Source organism: Microcebus murinus, chromosome 22 (genome assembly GCF_040939455.1).
Source record: "Microcebus murinus isolate Inina chromosome 22, M.murinus_Inina_mat1.0, whole genome shotgun sequence".
Classification (NCBI taxonomy): Eukaryota; Metazoa; Chordata; class Mammalia; order Primates; family Cheirogaleidae; genus Microcebus; species Microcebus murinus.
The window spans coordinates 19,281,350-19,298,656 of NC_134125.1; the positions used below are offsets into that span (position 1 = coordinate 19,281,350).

The following is a 17,307-nucleotide window of genomic DNA, read 5'->3' on the forward strand; positions in this document are numbered from 1 at the left end:
ATGTGGAAGAGATATCTGTACTTCCATGTTCACTTAAGAATTATTCATAATAGCCAAGATAGGGAAGCGACCTAAGCATCCACCAACAGATGAATGGGTAAAGAAAATGTGGTGTATATATACTCAATGTACAATGTATGTACAATGTACATAGATTTTAAATGTTCTCACCACAAAAAAGATAAGTAGGTGAAGTGATAGGTATGTTAATTATCTTAATCTTTCTACACTGTATACATATATCAAATATATTGTATAAATATATACTATATATAATATACAATATATGATTGTATAAATATGTTCAATTATAATTCATCAATTAAAAGTAAAAAAGGGAAAAAAGAAGAAAAGAAAGGCATATCATTCCAATTCCACTCTGCCCCACAGTGCAATATGTTTTTACAATTAACTTTTGGCCAGCAAGGTGGCTCATGACTATAATCCTACCACTTTGGGAGTCTGACATGGGAGGATCACTTGAGGCCAGGAGTTCGAGACCAGCCTGAGCAAGAGTGAGACCCCATCTCTCCAAACAATAGAAAAATTAGACAGGCACAGTGGTGTGTACCTGTAGTCCCAGCTACTCAGGAGGCTGAGGCAGGAGGATAACCTGAGCCCAGGAGTTTAAGGCTGCTGTGAGCTATGATGATGCCACTGCACTCTTGACTGGGCAACAGAGTATCTCAAAAATCAATCAATCAATCAATCAATCAACTTTTAATTAAAGTATAAAACATAGTCAGAAAGGCATAAAATCATAAGCATACAGATCAAAAAATGTTTACAAAGTTGAGGACAGCTGTGTAACTGCCACTTGGATCAAGAAGCAGAACATGGGGGAGTGGAGCAAGATGGCGGACGAGAAACACCGCGAGACAGAGTGTCTCTGCAGAAAAGACAGATTCTAGGAGAAATCAGAAGAAAAAAGGAAGCAGACGAGCATACATCACAGGAGGGTTGGAAGGAGGGGTACCTGAGACAACGGGAGACTCCATGGGAGGAGGTTGTGGAGGAGAACTGGAAGCAGAGACCTCCCGAGTAGCCTGGAGACCAGTGGCAAGGGTAGGCGGAGCAGTTAACTTTCCCCTCCCTTGCATCTCGGACTGCTGGTGGGCTCCCCAGAGGGTGGAAAGACCTGCAGCCACCAGCCCAGACACAGCTGCCGCCAGTGAGCAGTCAGCCTGTAGCAGACACAGACCATGCTCCCAACCCCCTCAGGGCACCTCCGTGTGCACAGACCGGAGTGGCGAGGCAGGTGCCATATTGCCGCCTTCTCCCCTCCCACGACCCTATCCGAGGCTGCCCAGAGAGATAATGTAGCCACCAGCCGGAGGCACCTCCAGGGAACCGGACCTTTCCTTTTGGGGCCCTACAGCTGACTGAGGGGAAGTCAGACAGTGAGCTCCCTATCCACCAGCCCTCCCAGGTGCAACTGGCCTGTTGATTCCAGGAGAACAGGGCAGACTCTGAGGCTGAAAGACATTGACCTAGCTTGGGCTCCCCGTGGGTGAATTGGGACTGGCACTCCTCTACCAGGTGGGGTCAGGGATTGAATTCCGGGGCCCAGAGGTCAGACCTACACACCAGATCCCATGTACCCAGGTCTTACATTTGTCCGGGGCACAGAAGAGATATTAGAGAATGAGCCTACTAAGGTGTGTGTGCCTTCAGGGGCAGATCAGCATCCTTGAGGGCAACCCTACTCTAAAGGGGAGGACATGTGCCCAGCCCATGTGGAGACCCTGTGCAGGGACCCTCCTGGCCCAAATCACAGCCAGGGGACACCTGGTTGTGTGAGGTCTGGCCTGCTGGCAGAGGCCCAGGAGAAGCCACGGAGTTGGGGAGGGTGGAAAGAAGCAAGGTCTGCTCCAGACTGCAGGTCTCAGACAGCCCCAACCCCCAGATGCAGACTTTCTGACTGAGTGGGGCCATTGTAGCCCCTCCCTGACAGCTTTTCACGGAAGCAGAGAACTGACTTTCACCCCTGCTAATAGCATTTGTGGTGCTTGAGGGCAGGCTTACCCAACCCAGCTCCGCCCAGACTCACTCCCAGACCAGCCCTCACTGAGGGGGAGAAAAGGACACACCTGAAAGTCCCAGGGCCCCACTGACCATCTGAGGCACTAGAGTGCCTCTTCAGGGGAACAAGTACTGGATACAAGACCCAAAAGCAACAGTGTAGCCTGTTCCTCCAAGCAAGTGCCACCTACTGACAGGGAGGACATTCTGCACACCCTTTTCATGACACCTACTGACTCACGATACAGGGTGGTTGAATCTCACCCACAAATACCACTTACGGGCTCAGTGACTAAACAGGGAATGTCAATACCCAAACAAAAACCTAAAGTAAAGAAGCAACAACTAAGGCAGATAGGAAGAAATCAGCAAAGGAACTCCAAATATATGAAGAACCAAACAGAAACCATACCCCCAAGAGGAGAACCAGCTCCTTAGAAATGGACACCAACCAAAATCAGGCAACCAAAATGACAGAAGAGGAATCTTGAATGTGGATCATAAGAAAATTCAATGACCTGCAAGAACAACTGGATAACCAACACAAAGAAAACACAAAAAGACTCAAGGACCTGGAACAAAAATTCACTAAAGAAATTGACACAATGAAGAAAAGTTTAACGGAACTCCTGGAAATGAAGAATCAATTCAGGGAACTACAAAGCACAATGGAAAGCCTCAAAAACAGGGTAGATCAAACAGAAGAAAGAATCTCAGAGATTGAAGATAACACCCTCCAATTAAATAAATCAGTATAGAGATAGAGCAGAGAAACAAGAGAAAAGAGGAAAGCCTACAAGACATGTGGGATTATGTGAAGAAACCTAATGTGATGGTCATAGGGTTACCAGAAGGGGAAGAAGAAAACACTCAAGGGTTGGACAAGCTATCTGATGATTTAATAGAGGAACATTTCCCAGGCCTTGCTAAAAATCTCCAGATACAAATTCAAGAAGCTCAAAGGACACCTGGGATATTCAATGCCAACAGGAAGACGTCAAGACATGCAGTCATCAGACTGACTTAAATATCAACTAAAGAGGCTCTTCTAAGAGCATTAAGACGAAAGAAGCAAGTAACATACAAAGGAAAGCCAATCCAAATCACGCCAGACTTCTCTACTGAGACTTTACAAGGAAGAAAAGACTGAGGCCCCATTCTCACTCTTCTGAAACAAAACAATGCACAGTCTAGAATCTTATTCCCTGCAAAACTAAGTTTTGTGTAAGAAGGAGAAATCAAGACATTCTCAGATAACCAAAGACTGAGGGAATTAACAAAGACAAGACCAGCCCTTCAAGAATTACTCAAAATAGGCCGGGCGCGGTGGCTCATGCCTGTAATCCTAGCTCTCTGGGAGGCCGAGGCGGGCGGATAGCTCGAGGTCAGGAGTTCGAAACCAGCCTGAGCAAGAGCGAGACCCCGTCTCTACTATAAATAGAAAGAAACTAATTGGCCAACTAATATATATAGAAAAAATTAGCCGGGCATGGTGGCTCATGCCTGTAGTCCCAGCTACTTGGGAGGCTGAGACAGAAGGATCGCTTGAGCCCAGGAGTTTGAGGTTGCTGTGAGCTAGGCTGATGCCACGGCACTCACTCTAGCCTGGGCAACAAAGCGAGACTCTGTCTCAAAAAAAAAAAAAAATTACTCAAAACAGTGTTACCCATGATCAGCACAATAAACACTCATGAATGTAAAGCTACTCAAAGCTAAAGATCAAAGCCCAGATACCACAACGGCTCAAGACAGAAAACAAAGCAACAAAGTTCAACCCAACATAATGAACAGAAATCTGCCCCACCTATCAGTTATCTCAATAAATGTGAACGGCTTGAACTCCCCACCCAAGAGACATAGGCTGGCTGAATGTATAAAAAAAATATAAGCCAAGTGTCTGCTGCCTTCAGGAAACACATCTAACCTGCAAGGATGCACACAGATTAAAGGTAAAGGGGTGGAGAACAATATTTCAAGCAAACAGAAGAAAAAAGAAAGCTAGCGTGGCAGTACTGATTACAGATAACTTAGTTTTTAAATCAACAAAAGTAATAAAAGACAAAGAAGGTCACTATATAATGGTGAAGGGTACAGTTCAACAAGAAGACATAAAAATTCTAAATATATATGCACCCAACTTGGTGCACCCAGATTCATAAATCAAACTCTAGTTCATTAAACAAATAGATAAACAACAACACCATAATAGTTGGAGACGTTAACACCCCACTGACAGCACAGGACAGATCCTCCAAACAGAAAATCAACAAAGAAATAATGGACTTAAACAGAACTATAGAACAAATGGGCCTGACTGACATTGACAGGACATTCTACCCCCAAACCACTGAATATATGTTCTTCTCATAGCTCATGGGACATTCTCTAAAATTGACCATATCCTAGGACACAAAGCACATCTCAAACAATTGAAAAAAATAGAAATTATACCATGTATCTTTTCAGACCACAATGGAATAAATGTAGAAATCAATCCTAACAGGAGTTCTCATTTCTACACAAAGTCATGGAAACTAAACAACCTTCTGCTCAATGATCACTTCATAAATGAGGAAATCAAAAGATTCTTTGAACTAAATGACAAAGGAGACACAAGTTATCAAAACCTGTGGGAAACAGCTAAAGAAGTCCTCAGAGGAAAGTTTATTTCCATAAATGCCTATATCAAAAAGTTGAAAAGATCACAAATAGACAACCTAATGAATCATCTCAAAGAGCTGGAAAAAGAAGAACAGACCAACCCCAAACCCAACAGAAGAAGTGAAATCATTAAGATCAAATCAGAACTAAACGGAACTGAAAATAGGGAAACTATACGGAAGATTAATAAAACAAAAAGTTGGTTCTTTGAAAAAATAAACAAAATTGACACACCATCGACTAGACTAATGAAAAGCAGAAAAGGAAAATCTCTAACAAGCTCCATCAGGAACAATAAAGGAGAAATTACAATGGATGCCATGGAGATACAGGATACAATTTATGAATACTACAAAAACCTCTATGCACACAAACTGGAAAATGTGGAAGAAATGAACAATTTCTTAGAAATACACAGCCTCCCTAGGCTCAACCAGGAAGAAATAGAATTCCTGAACAGACCAATATCAAGTACTGAAATTGAAACAGCAATAAAAAACCTTCCTAAAAAGAAAAGTCCTGGACCAGATGGTTTCACACCTGAATTTTACCACACCTACAAAGAAGAACTGGTGCCTATCCTGCAGAAATTATTCCACAACAGACAAAAGGATGGAATTCTCCCCAAAACATTTTATGAAGCGAACATAACCCTGATACCAAAACCAGGAAAGGATGCAACAAAAAGAGAAAACTACAGACCAATATCCCTTATGAATATAGATGCAAAAATTCTTAGCAAAATCCTAGCCAATCGAATCCAGGTGCCTGCCAAGAAGATAACCCATCACAACCAAGTGGGCTTCATCCCAGGGATGCAGGGATGGTTCAACATACACAAATCTATAAATGTAATTCACTACATAAACAGAGGCAAAAATAAAGACCATATGATCCTCTCAATAGATGCAGAAAAAGCATTTGACAAAATTCAACACCATTTTATTATAAGAACACTCAACAAAATAGGCATAGAAAGGGCTTACCTAAAAATGATACAAACCATATATGACAAAATTACAGCCAATATCATACTGAATGGGGAAAAATTAAAAGCATTCCCACTTAGAACTGGAAGTAGACAAGGTTGCCCACTATCTCCACTCCTATTCAACATAGTGCTGGAAGTCCTGGCTATAGCAATCAGACAAGACAGTGGAATTAAGGGCATTCAAATGGGAGCAGAAGAGATCAAACTCTCACTCTTTGTTGATGACACGATATTATACCTAGAAAACCCCAAGGAATCAACCAAGAGACTCCTTGATCTGATAAATGAATTTGGTAACGTCTCAGGATACAAAATCAATACACAGAAATCAGAGGCATTCATATATGCCAACAACAGTACAAGTCAGAACCAAATCAAAGACTCAATTCCCTTCAAAATAGCAACAAAGAAAATAAAGTACCTACGAATATATTTAACTAAGGAGGTAAAAGACCTCTACAGGGAGAACTACGAAACACTGAAGAAAGAAATAGCAGAGGATGTAAACAGGTGGAAGAATATACCATGCTCATGGGTCGGCAGAATCAACATTGTTAAAATGTCCATACTACCCAAAGTGACCTACAGAGTCAATGCAATCCCTATTAAAATACCACCATCATTTTTCACAGATATAAAAAAAATAATCATATGCTTCGTATGGAACCAGAGAAGACACCGTATAGCAAAATCTATCCTAGGCAATAAAAACAAAATAGGAGGTATCAATATACCAGATTTCAAACTATACAACAAGGCTATAGTCATTAAAACAGTGTGGGATCGGCACAAGAACAGGGCATTGACCAGTGGAACAGAACAGAGAACCAGGATATAAAACCATCCTCATATAGCCAACTAATCTTCGACAAACCAGACAAAACATACACTGGGGAAAAGAATCCTTATTCAATAAATGGTGCAGGGAAAACTGGATAGCCACATGTAGAAGACTGAAACATGACCCACACCTTTCACCTCTCACAAAAATCAACTCACGCTGGGTAACAAACTTGAACTTTAGGTGTGAAACTATTAGTATCCTAGAGGAAAATGTTGGAAATACTCTTCTAGACATTGGTCTAGGCAAAGAATTTATGAAGAAGACCCCAAAGGCAATCACAGCAACAACAAAAATAAATAAATGGGACGTGATCAAATTGAAAAGCTTCTGTACAGCCAAAGAAACTGTCAAGAGAACAGACAACCCACAGAATGGGAGAAAATTTTCGCAAGCTACACATCTGATAAAGGGCTGATAACTAGAATCTATTTAGAACTCAGGAAAATCAGCAAGAAAAAAATCAAACAACCCTATGAAAAAGTGGGCAAAGGACGTGCACAGAAATTTTCCAAAAAAAGACAGAATAAAGGCCAACAAACATATGAAAAAAAGCTCAACACCTCTAATCATCAGGGAAATGCAAATCAAAACCACAATTAGATATCACTTATCTTCAGTAAGAATGGCCTTTATCAAAAAGTCCCCAAACAAAAAATGTTGGCGTGGATGCGGAGAGATAGGAACACTCCTACACTGCTGGTGGGACTACAAACTGGTTCAGCCTCTGTGGAAAACAATATGGAGATACCTTAAAGCGATTAAAGTAGATCTACCATTTGACCCAGCAATTCCACTACTGGGCATCTACCCAAAAGATCAAATGACACTCTACCAATGGGACACCTGCACTCAAATGTTTATAGCAGCACAATTCACAATCACAAAGGTGTGGAAACAACCCAGGTGCCCATCAATTCATGAGTGGATCAATAAAATGTGGTATATGTATACCATGGAGTACTATTCAACTTTAAGAAACAATGGTGATATAGCACCTCTTGTATATTTCTGGATAGAGCTGGAACCCATTCTACTAAGTGATGTATCTCAAGAATGGAAAACAAGCACCATATGTACTCACCAGCAAATTTGTATTAACGGGTCAACACCTAAGTGGACATATTGGAATAACATTTTCGGGTGTTGGGCAGGTGGGAGGGGGGAGAGGGGGCATGGGAAATATACATAACCTTAACATTTGTACCCCCATAATATGCTGAAATATATATATATATATATATATATATATATATATATATATGAAGCAGAACATGATCGGAGCCCCTGAAATGTACTCTTTTTTTTCATCAAAGGCATTTACTGTCTCAATCATGCTGAGAGATTTGGAATCTTCACCTCTAAATTCAGCTGTCTTCCAATAGAATTCTCCATGAAGGCGAACCACAGAGGTGATCTGAATAATCATTTGCTATATCATCACCAAATGTCTATTTAAAAGACCTGATTCTGATGCTTTACATTTTCTGCTGTTATTTTGATTTTCTCAAAACCAGTTAAAAGCAAATGCCTTCAAAGTCATCCCAAAACAAATGGATTGCTTAAGGAATGAACATGAGACTAAAACCAGAGCCAAATGATTCCAGAAGACAGACCCGCAAGCTCAGTGTAGTCACGTGGCATAGGTCCAGTGTGCGGTATCCAGCACAGACGGCAGGACCCAGGGTCACATCTGCACTCACCATTGCTGGCAAAGCAGACTACACAGGAGCTGTTGCAGATGGAAAGACTTAGGGACAGGCAGGTGTGGGAGGTGCCAGTGCCAGGTGTGGGTACTGGAGCCAATAACTAACATCATTGAGAGGCTCCCAGGTTCACTGAATGGTGCCAGGCAGCATTGTTCACAGAAAATAGCTAAAGAAGGTCTGAAGGTAGGGTGAAGACCAAAGTGGCAGTACCCCTAGTAGGCAATGCCCTGGAAAACAAAATTGAGCACAGAAATCCATATTCTCCAAAGTGATCACTCAAGTGTTCCTTTCTGAAGTCCTAACAGAAGTGTTATCAATGTTCAGGACTGGGCTGCCTTATGGGAAATGCCCCTGGGGGTGGTTTTGACTCATAAATCTATTCAGCTTCACATGTTCATAATCATTTGTGTAAAGAAGAAAAAACCTCCAAGCACTAATTAGAAAGATAAAGCTGTTGTGTTTTCCCCCATCACCTTATCTTCTTTATTCAGTTCTTGAAGACTCAGCTATTAAAAGAAATTAAGTAATTCATCAAGACCATTTCAATTACCTGCTGCTGATAACATCAGATTACAATTAGCATCTACAAATGAACCAAGTGCCAACTGCCAAGCTGAAACATAAGCTAATTTACTGCTAGATTCTGCCTGCTGGAGACACAACTCTGGGACCTGGCAGCAAGCATCTACTTCATTATTCCAACAACAGTTCTGCAGCCTCTCCTGCAACAGTCCAAACTGCAGCTCTGACCAAGATTTACGGCCCTGTCTGCCTGAGCTCACATGTTTACAGATATGCTGTATCTGTAAGCAAATCACAGCTCCTTTTAAATAGCAATGTCTAGACAAGCAGGGTGACAAATCTTGACCTAAAGGAGAGAATAAATATTATTAATATGTATTAGGCACTGATAGGTGTGGGGCACAGCACAGGATGTGCATGTCATAATCTTAATGACGGTCTGAATCATTTTCTTCCAGTCCTCTGGTGCTTGATCAGAAAAATCTCCTGCTCTGGTTGATGCTCTCCATTGCTCAAGTCTCCTTTTAAACAGGGAAAAAACATTCTTCTTCCTTTGTTTTAGATGTCTAGAAAAATGTTTCAGGGCCTCGGACATATTAATTTTTTGTATTCATATTAGTATTTTCCCTTTTCATGACCCTTAATAGGAACTGCTTTGGATGAAAGGCAGAGGTGTGTGGTTTGACTTCCTACATGACGGACGTTATTAGACTTTGACAATCTGTATAGTTTTGTCTATGCTTCTCAAGCAGAAGAACTAACTGGTCAATAAATGTGTAAGGGTCCTGAGGGCTATAGCAAAAGAGAACTTCCTGACCTGAGTTTGGATCCTGCCTCTGCTGCTTATAAACTGTATGAACTTGGGCCAGTGCCTTTACTTTTATGCCTACCATAGAGCCTTGTAGTGAGGATTTAAATGAAAAAATGTTTGCAAAGTTCAGTGCGAGTAATCAAGAGACAATAGCTTCTCTAGGAAAAAAGAAAGAATTTTTCTGTCCTGGTAGTATCTATACTTCTCTAAGAATGCTCACTGTCTTGCTCCAGGGCGTGAGCTGCAAACACTCTTTCATGGTGGCCTATAACCCTTTTAGTGGTGCTTTTTCTTTTTCATTTTCCCATGGATGGGGTTGTGGGGGTTGGGGAGGAAGTAGCATCTTTGGCTTTCAGCCCTAGCCCAAGTAATCCTAGCATGGCTCCCACTAGGATCCACCATTCCACTGGGAATGTTCTCTCATGGAAACATCTATGGACATGAAATCCTAGACCTGAAGTCTTCCAGCTCTGTCTCTTACTCTATAATCTTAGGTGAGTCACAAATGTTCCTTAAACTTTGAATCCTCATCATTGAAACACAATAATAATAGTTTACCTCATGGGGCTATTGGGAGGACAAATAAGTCCTATAAAACACAAATATCATAGATTCACATTGTTATACCAAGAACTTCAATGTGAGGGCTCATGAACCTTTGTCATCTGGACAGGTTATTTTGAACACAGGCCCACATATCATTCTGAGGATTACCAAAGAAAAATACCCAATTAACATATGTTAATTACCACCTACAATTATAAACATTTTGCCTATAAAGCCAGGCCTCCCTATAAAGCCAGGACTCTTTACACTTTAAAAAAATTCTCAATGTATAAAAATTGAAATATAAAAAGATAAAGCAAAGTGACTGCTATATTATAGAAAAGGTTTTTCTTCTACAAAACAATAAAATTATATTAATAAAATTATTATTTCATTGTTTCATTTAATCCTTATTACAAGGCTATGTGGTAGGCACAAAATTTAATTAAATATATTAATTAAATTATTAAAGTACATTTTAACAAAATATAAATATTATATTTAATTATAAATATATTTTATATATAATGAAAAGTAAATTATAAGTTTCTTTAGAATACTGAGTTTCATGTGTGTTCACAGTAATGATATAATTTTGAGATATGAAATGTCTTTTTATTTTTTGAGACAGAGTCTCAAAATGTCACCCCGGCTAGAGTGCAATGGCAACATCATGAAATAGCTCACTGTAACCTCAAACTCCTGGGCTCAAGTGATCCCCTCCTGAGTAGCTGGGACTACAGATACTCACCACCACACCTGGCTAATTTTTTCTATTTTTTTGTAGAGACAGGGTCTCACTCTTGCTCAGGTTGGTCTCAAACACCTGGCCTCAGGAATAATATATACCTAAGGTACAATATGTATGTATATTACGTAAATTATATATGTATGTATATTACATAGATTATAAATACTTGTAATCTGTTGAATATATAAAGCTAAGAGCTTCTTTCTACAGTTCTTGTCAGACTCTCCAGACTTTCATTCTGATCTCAATACCATCTTCAGAACCATCTTAGGAATCTGCAAGACGTTCTCTAACAACTATCCAAGAAACATTTCGTTAAAATAAGCAGAGGTAGAGAGGAGGGGAAGAATAGTGCTAAAATTAAATAAATAGAGATGGGGATGCCTTGGTTTGGTAGGTGACATAAGAAAAAGGGGCTTGAGTTTTACTTTCTACTGCTACTAAAATCTGATAAGCATACACTAATAACAGTAAGGTTACCTTCTCCTTTCCTCTCCCCCACTGAATCCCTGTGGAAATAGAATGAATGTGGATCTAGGCACCAGGATGAGTTCAGCTTATATTATACTTCCAAACACATCTGTATCTTTCATTCATTATGTACCTACATCTGTTTGAATATAGAGATCAAATAACAACAATACCTTCTAAAAAGTATCCAGTTACCAATTACTTATTGTTTCTTACCACTTCATATAAACTAGCCAAATTCTAAATATTTTAACTGTAACCAGGTACTATCAAAACAGTGACTACAAATCTATCTTACTTAAATAGATTGTTCAAAACATAATTTTGCATTTCTACTAAAACTAGCAATATTATTTGTGAATACACATTATTTTGAGGGAAAAAAATGCAATTCCTCTAGGGTTAATTCACCAAGTAAAGAAATCTCTATAAGCAAAAAATCCTCTCAAATTCCCATCCACTGATTATTTTCTAGCTCCTTCTCTTTCATTTAAACCAAATATAGCTTTACAGAATCATTTCATTTTCCTTCTCTCTAATTAGACAAATCTGGTTGCTCTTCTCTCTAGACAGATTAAAAGGTTGGGGTATCTTGTTTTTCCAGTATTTCAGAATTCTAGTCCTTAGAGCACTATGATGACTCACGTGATTTACAGCAGGTAGGCTCCAAGGAAATATGTCTGAAGGAAAGATATAACATACACAATAAAGAGATTCTTTTGAATCTAAGCACACAGATTCCTAAAAGATGGTGGCCTACTGCAGCTATTTTCGGCTCATGGCATTGACCTGGTATCTTTCAAGCAATCTTGTCCTTACCCAGATTGGAGGATGCTCGCCCCTCTGCAGCCCGGTCCTTGAGATCCTCAGCAATGCCCAGCTGCTGCTCATGGTACTGTTTAGCCCTCTCCAAATCCTGCATGCACCTAGCAGCATGGCCTAGGCCGGCATAGGCCCGCATCTCAATGGCCTTCTCCATCAGCTCCTGCGCCAGCTCTAGCACATAGTTGTGGTATGACATGGCCTTGTCAAAGTTTCTCCGGTAATGATAAGCACTGCCCAGGTTGCTGTAGGCCCGGGCCTCTTCTCGCTTGTTCCCCAGGTGTTTGGCTATCTTCAGATGCTGCTCATGGCACTGCACAGCATTCTCAAAGTCACCCATAGCAATATACACAGCTCCCATGTTGCCAAGTTCTCGGGCTTCAGAGAGTTCATCTTTGGATTGCTTGGCAAGAAGAACACACTGTTTGTGACTGGCCAGGGCATTGGGGTAGTCTCCAATCGCTGTGTACACATGGCCCAGACTGCTCAACGCTGATGAAGCTGCCTGGAGAGAAAGGATAAGGCAGAAAAATGAAAATACATCAGAAAATGGCTTTGGTATGTTTCAGCAGATAAAATTTTACAGTTTGCTTGTTACTATCCAATCTAATTCCTAATGGTGTTTCTATCAGTTTTCCACAGACCTATGCAGAACTGATAAAGAGCATATCCAAACAATTCCCTAATAAAAGAAAATGGCAGTTTAATCAGTAACTTCCCATAGCTAATCTCATAGAAATAAGCTGCATTCCATATAATCTTCATGTCAGTTTAAAGACTTATCGACATTTCTAATATTAATTATGATATTATATCTGTTAATACCTATTAATCTCTGTGGTATAAGAAAATGTTGAAGAAAACCAAAATTAATTACTACATATTATAGATCATAGGAAAATCATAGGAGAAATCCATGCTTGGCTCTTTGCACTCCTGGGCATTTCTCTATTCTTGTCTTCTTCCAAAGAAGATGGATACATTAATGGTAAGGGAGATGTTTACCATGATGATTAATGATTTTGTGACCCAGGATGCAGTGGAGGGTCCTTGTTTCTTTGTTCCTTCAATGTAACTTGATCAATGCTGGTCACTGTGGACAGCTTAGATTTGGATGAGTCTCAGAGGAAAACAAGGGGTGGGTTACAATCTCTGTACCTCTGGATGGGGTGGTCCCCCTTCTCAGGCTCACAATGGCTCTTCAAGCTTTTCTTGCCTAGAGTTTCTTCTAACCTTAGCCTCTCCCTGCAGAGAGGTGGTATCTTCCTAGCTCTCCACATTGCTTGCCACTCATTTATTTTTTGTCCAAAGAAAAATAGACAAACCCCTTTGTCTTAAAGGTTTTAAGGGAAATGTCTCTATGTTGGTATAGTGAACACACAAGGACAACAAAAATAACAAAGATGTTACGTGGTTTCTAGAATCTTAACAAGTACATAATGTCTTAGATTCTAGTCTTCAGTTTCTAATTTCTTTGCAGAGATATAAATGCGAAGTTATGCTGAGCTTCTACTGACTTTCTTTTTATTCTAAAAGCTGGAAGCTTGCCTATCCTTTCTTTCTTTCATTAGGAGCTGATAGCTAGAGTCATGTAGCCCCTCTTCATGGTATTCCCTCTTAGTAGCAGGAACATGTGATCCTGCCAGAACAAAGGGTGTGCAAGTAGGCAAGTAATATTCCCAAGGGCCTGCAGGCTAGGGAATAACAATGAGGGGATGCTGTCCCTCCTGGAGTAAGGGCATTTCTTTATGAGATATGTTCTATGTCTGTGCACTTCAGAACACTTTTATTAATATTTTATAGATATGAGTGATTTGCTACCCTATTTTCTTCGCCTATGAAATAGCAGTTCTTGATCAAAATGACTGAGACCCTTTTTTTAAACAGTGCTTGCAAATAGTATATTTGCAAAGTGTCCTATATTGTTTTAAGTTGCTTTTATCATTTCACAGATGTTCCAACAAAAAGGTTTAGAAAATAGAGAGGAAATACATACTTAGAAATTTACTTTTTTGTTTTTTTCTGAGTGGTGGAGAGCAGAAACAATTCCCCGACAGTAACAATGCTGCAGCAGTGCGATTCTGGCAGAAGCAGCAATGATGTCACCAAAGAGCATGCCATTTGGATATACGCTGGCCTCAGGTTCCCACTTTGAGAGCCTCTTTGAGACTGAGGTTAGGACTTCATGTCAACACATTGTACATTGACGTTTCTACTGCTCCCCCCCCATCCCCCTATCTCAACAATCTTCTTTTCCCCCTTGCTGCAGGCCCAGAGACTCACCCTCTTTCCTCCACTTCAGTAGTGGGCCCTCCTCACCTTACTCTTTGGGGTTCTTCTCTACCCAAATCTGTCTAGGGAGGACACAGTCCACAACCCCCACCCGCCCTCACAAATCTTTGTTGCCCTCAAAGCGAACCATACAGGCTCTTTCACTATGGAGCTAGCATAGCTTAGAATCGACACACTTGGTTTAGAACTGCTCTGCCCTTCACTAGCTCTGGGATCTTTAGCAACATAACTTCTCTGAGCCACAGTTTTCCAGACAGACATTTCTAGGCCCAAGCAGCAAGCCAGAAACTGAGTGTTTTCAAACCCAGTCATGAGCCCCTGTCAAATGTGTAAACCATAAATAATTCACTAGATAATTCCAAATAGTAGATCTGGCTGGAGGCAATGAGCCCTTGAACACTGCAGGGGATAGATTTATAAGGCTCCGGGCAGGCACAACACCCCAGGCGTCACTGTTCTCAGGAACTTCTGGTTTATGGTAACTCCAAATGATAGCCCTGGGATCTTCTGCTTCTGGCTCTTCATTTCTCCAAATGCCAGGGAGACACAGGAGCTCATTTACTGATACTCTCTGAACATAAGGAAAGGGAATATTTGGGCATTTCCCCTCTGGGATATGGGGGAAAAGGGAAGGACTACTACATTAGCTTCGCCTGGCATCCTCCAGTTACCAGGCAGTGCTGTCAGGCTGGGACTCTTCACGGTGCATGTTCTAGAAGTAAGCATCTCTAGAAAGGATGGTATAATTTATGAAGCACACATCATAGCCTCTGAAATTAGAAAAGCAGCTTTGTATAGTATATAAGTGGATTAGGATTTAGAGTAACAGGCCCTGACTATATAACCCCAATTAAAGTCATTGTACTTCTTCACCCATGTTTTCTTTACTTATAAAACAGTGCTAATAGCAATATTATACAAAATTGATAGGGCTGGGATGGGTTAGATGAACCAGCGCACGTGAATGCCTTTAGTAAACTGTAAAGTGCTCTGTGAATGCATCACTGAAGTGTAGATGGATGTTTTATGACAGCAAGCTGGCTGAGCTGAGCTGTTACCAAGCAGAAGCTAGTAATAGCAACTGAAAACATCAATCGTTATGACCAAACATCTATATTCCTATCAGTTGCCACAGGAAATAAAGTACAGTGTTTTACAGCCCCTGGGCAAATAACATGTGATGATATTTATCAGCTAAGTGAATTACAAATTAATCACTTGTCTTTGTTCCTGTTCCTGTAGAATAAGCTTAGATCTGAAACATGGTTTCAGGCTGTTAATGAGAATCTGAAGACCCACTATCTATGGGGAATCACAGGCCCCACCTCAAGCAGATGCTACATTTGCCACTAAGGTTCATGCTGCCTTTGTATATTAATCTCTTTGAGATTTTTTGTGCTAGAATAGCAGCAGCTGCTTCCCACAGTGGAAACATTTTGGAACATCTGTATTTGAATACTAAAATGCATATAAACAGTTAGGCTAACAAACTATCTGGCTAGAATAAAACAACACTTTTCTCTTTTTATAAGATATAAATTACTCATGACCTTGCCAAGCATAATTTCCAGCTGCAGACTTAGGCACATAGGAGTCAGTCACCCCTTACTCTGTGACCTGAATATTTACAGAAGAATTGCATCTGATAAGTTAGTTTCATGGAACATGAAGCCAGAGCAAGAAATTTGCTCATATTTCTTCAAACTACCTTTAAGGGTTTTTAGTTTGAAAAATAAAGTTTAAGCTACCCAAACTATAACCACACTGATGACACTACCATTAAATATTATGCTGAAGATTTAAACATGCTTTCCTCCCATCTAGTGTGTTTTTTCCCTTATCGTATATATTTTTCACAAGAGTTATATTCTGTGGGAGGATTACATGCACAGTGTAATATAGTGTTATAGAGAGAATTTTCAACATAATTGCTGATTGATTCATTGCATGTTGTTGGAAAAATGGGAGATGTACCTGCAGCTAGTACCAGAAATATTGATTTTCTTTTTTATTGCCCAAATTCACATGCACCATGTATTCCCTGCCAGTTCCACACCCATAAACACAAGGTCCTAGATCAACCACCCACAACCCAATAGGTAGAGAGACAAAAGAACATGGATAGACTCTGGAACCAGGCACGCATGGGTTCAAATGACACAATGTGTGATAATATATGTTATGTAACATCTTTGAGTCTTCTTTGCCTCCTTTGTAAAATGGGAATATTAATATCCCACAGAGCCTTCATCAATACTAAATAATATAGTGCTTATAATGACTCTGGCTCAGGACTTAGCACATGGAAGATGCTCAAAAGTTTTAGATTTTAGTTTTCTTCCAACCCAACCAAGATAACACTGGTATAGCTTTATTCATTTCAGAGATATGGTAGAAGACAACCAGAAAACAGACCATGAAGTTATGTCACCACAACTGAAAAGACAACATGAGACGCTTGCCTTGCTGACAGTGGGAAGTGTCATCAACTTCATACACTGAAGACCAGAGTATTACTCCTATTCCTCTTCTGCAAATACATGCATGAGAAAATTTACCCTTTACTTAAGGATATTTTAGAATCATTGGTATATCCAGCACATAATCTTGGTAAAGGTGCTTTATTTCAAGTGGTTAAAGCTTACACCAACACTGGAGTGTTCTGGGTCTACTGGTTAGTTGGTTCATTTGTTCATTCATTCATGCATTCAGGAAAATTCTCTAAGCCCAGAAATAAATTCACACACCTACAGCCAACTGATTTTTGACAGAGTTGCCAAGAACATATATTGAGGAAAAGATAGTCTCTTCAACAAACAGTGCTGGGAAAATTAGGTATCCATATGCAGAAGGATGACACTAGACCCC

At 40.3% G+C, this 17,307-nt stretch overlaps 1 protein-coding gene across 2 annotated transcripts in view; it reads right to left on the reverse strand.

Annotated features, from left to right (window-relative positions):
* The window catches only part of TTC28 (tetratricopeptide repeat domain 28), a 623,216-nt gene that overhangs the window by 155,153 nt on the left and 450,756 nt on the right, over window positions 1-17,307 (reverse strand). For both annotated transcript variants that reach the window (XM_012763803.2, XM_075996660.1), the window contains one exon: window positions 12,145-12,652. In XM_012763803.2, the coding sequence (XP_012619257.2) occupies window positions 12,145-12,652 (508 nt within the window). The remainder of the gene's footprint in view (window positions 1-12,144; window positions 12,653-17,307) is intronic.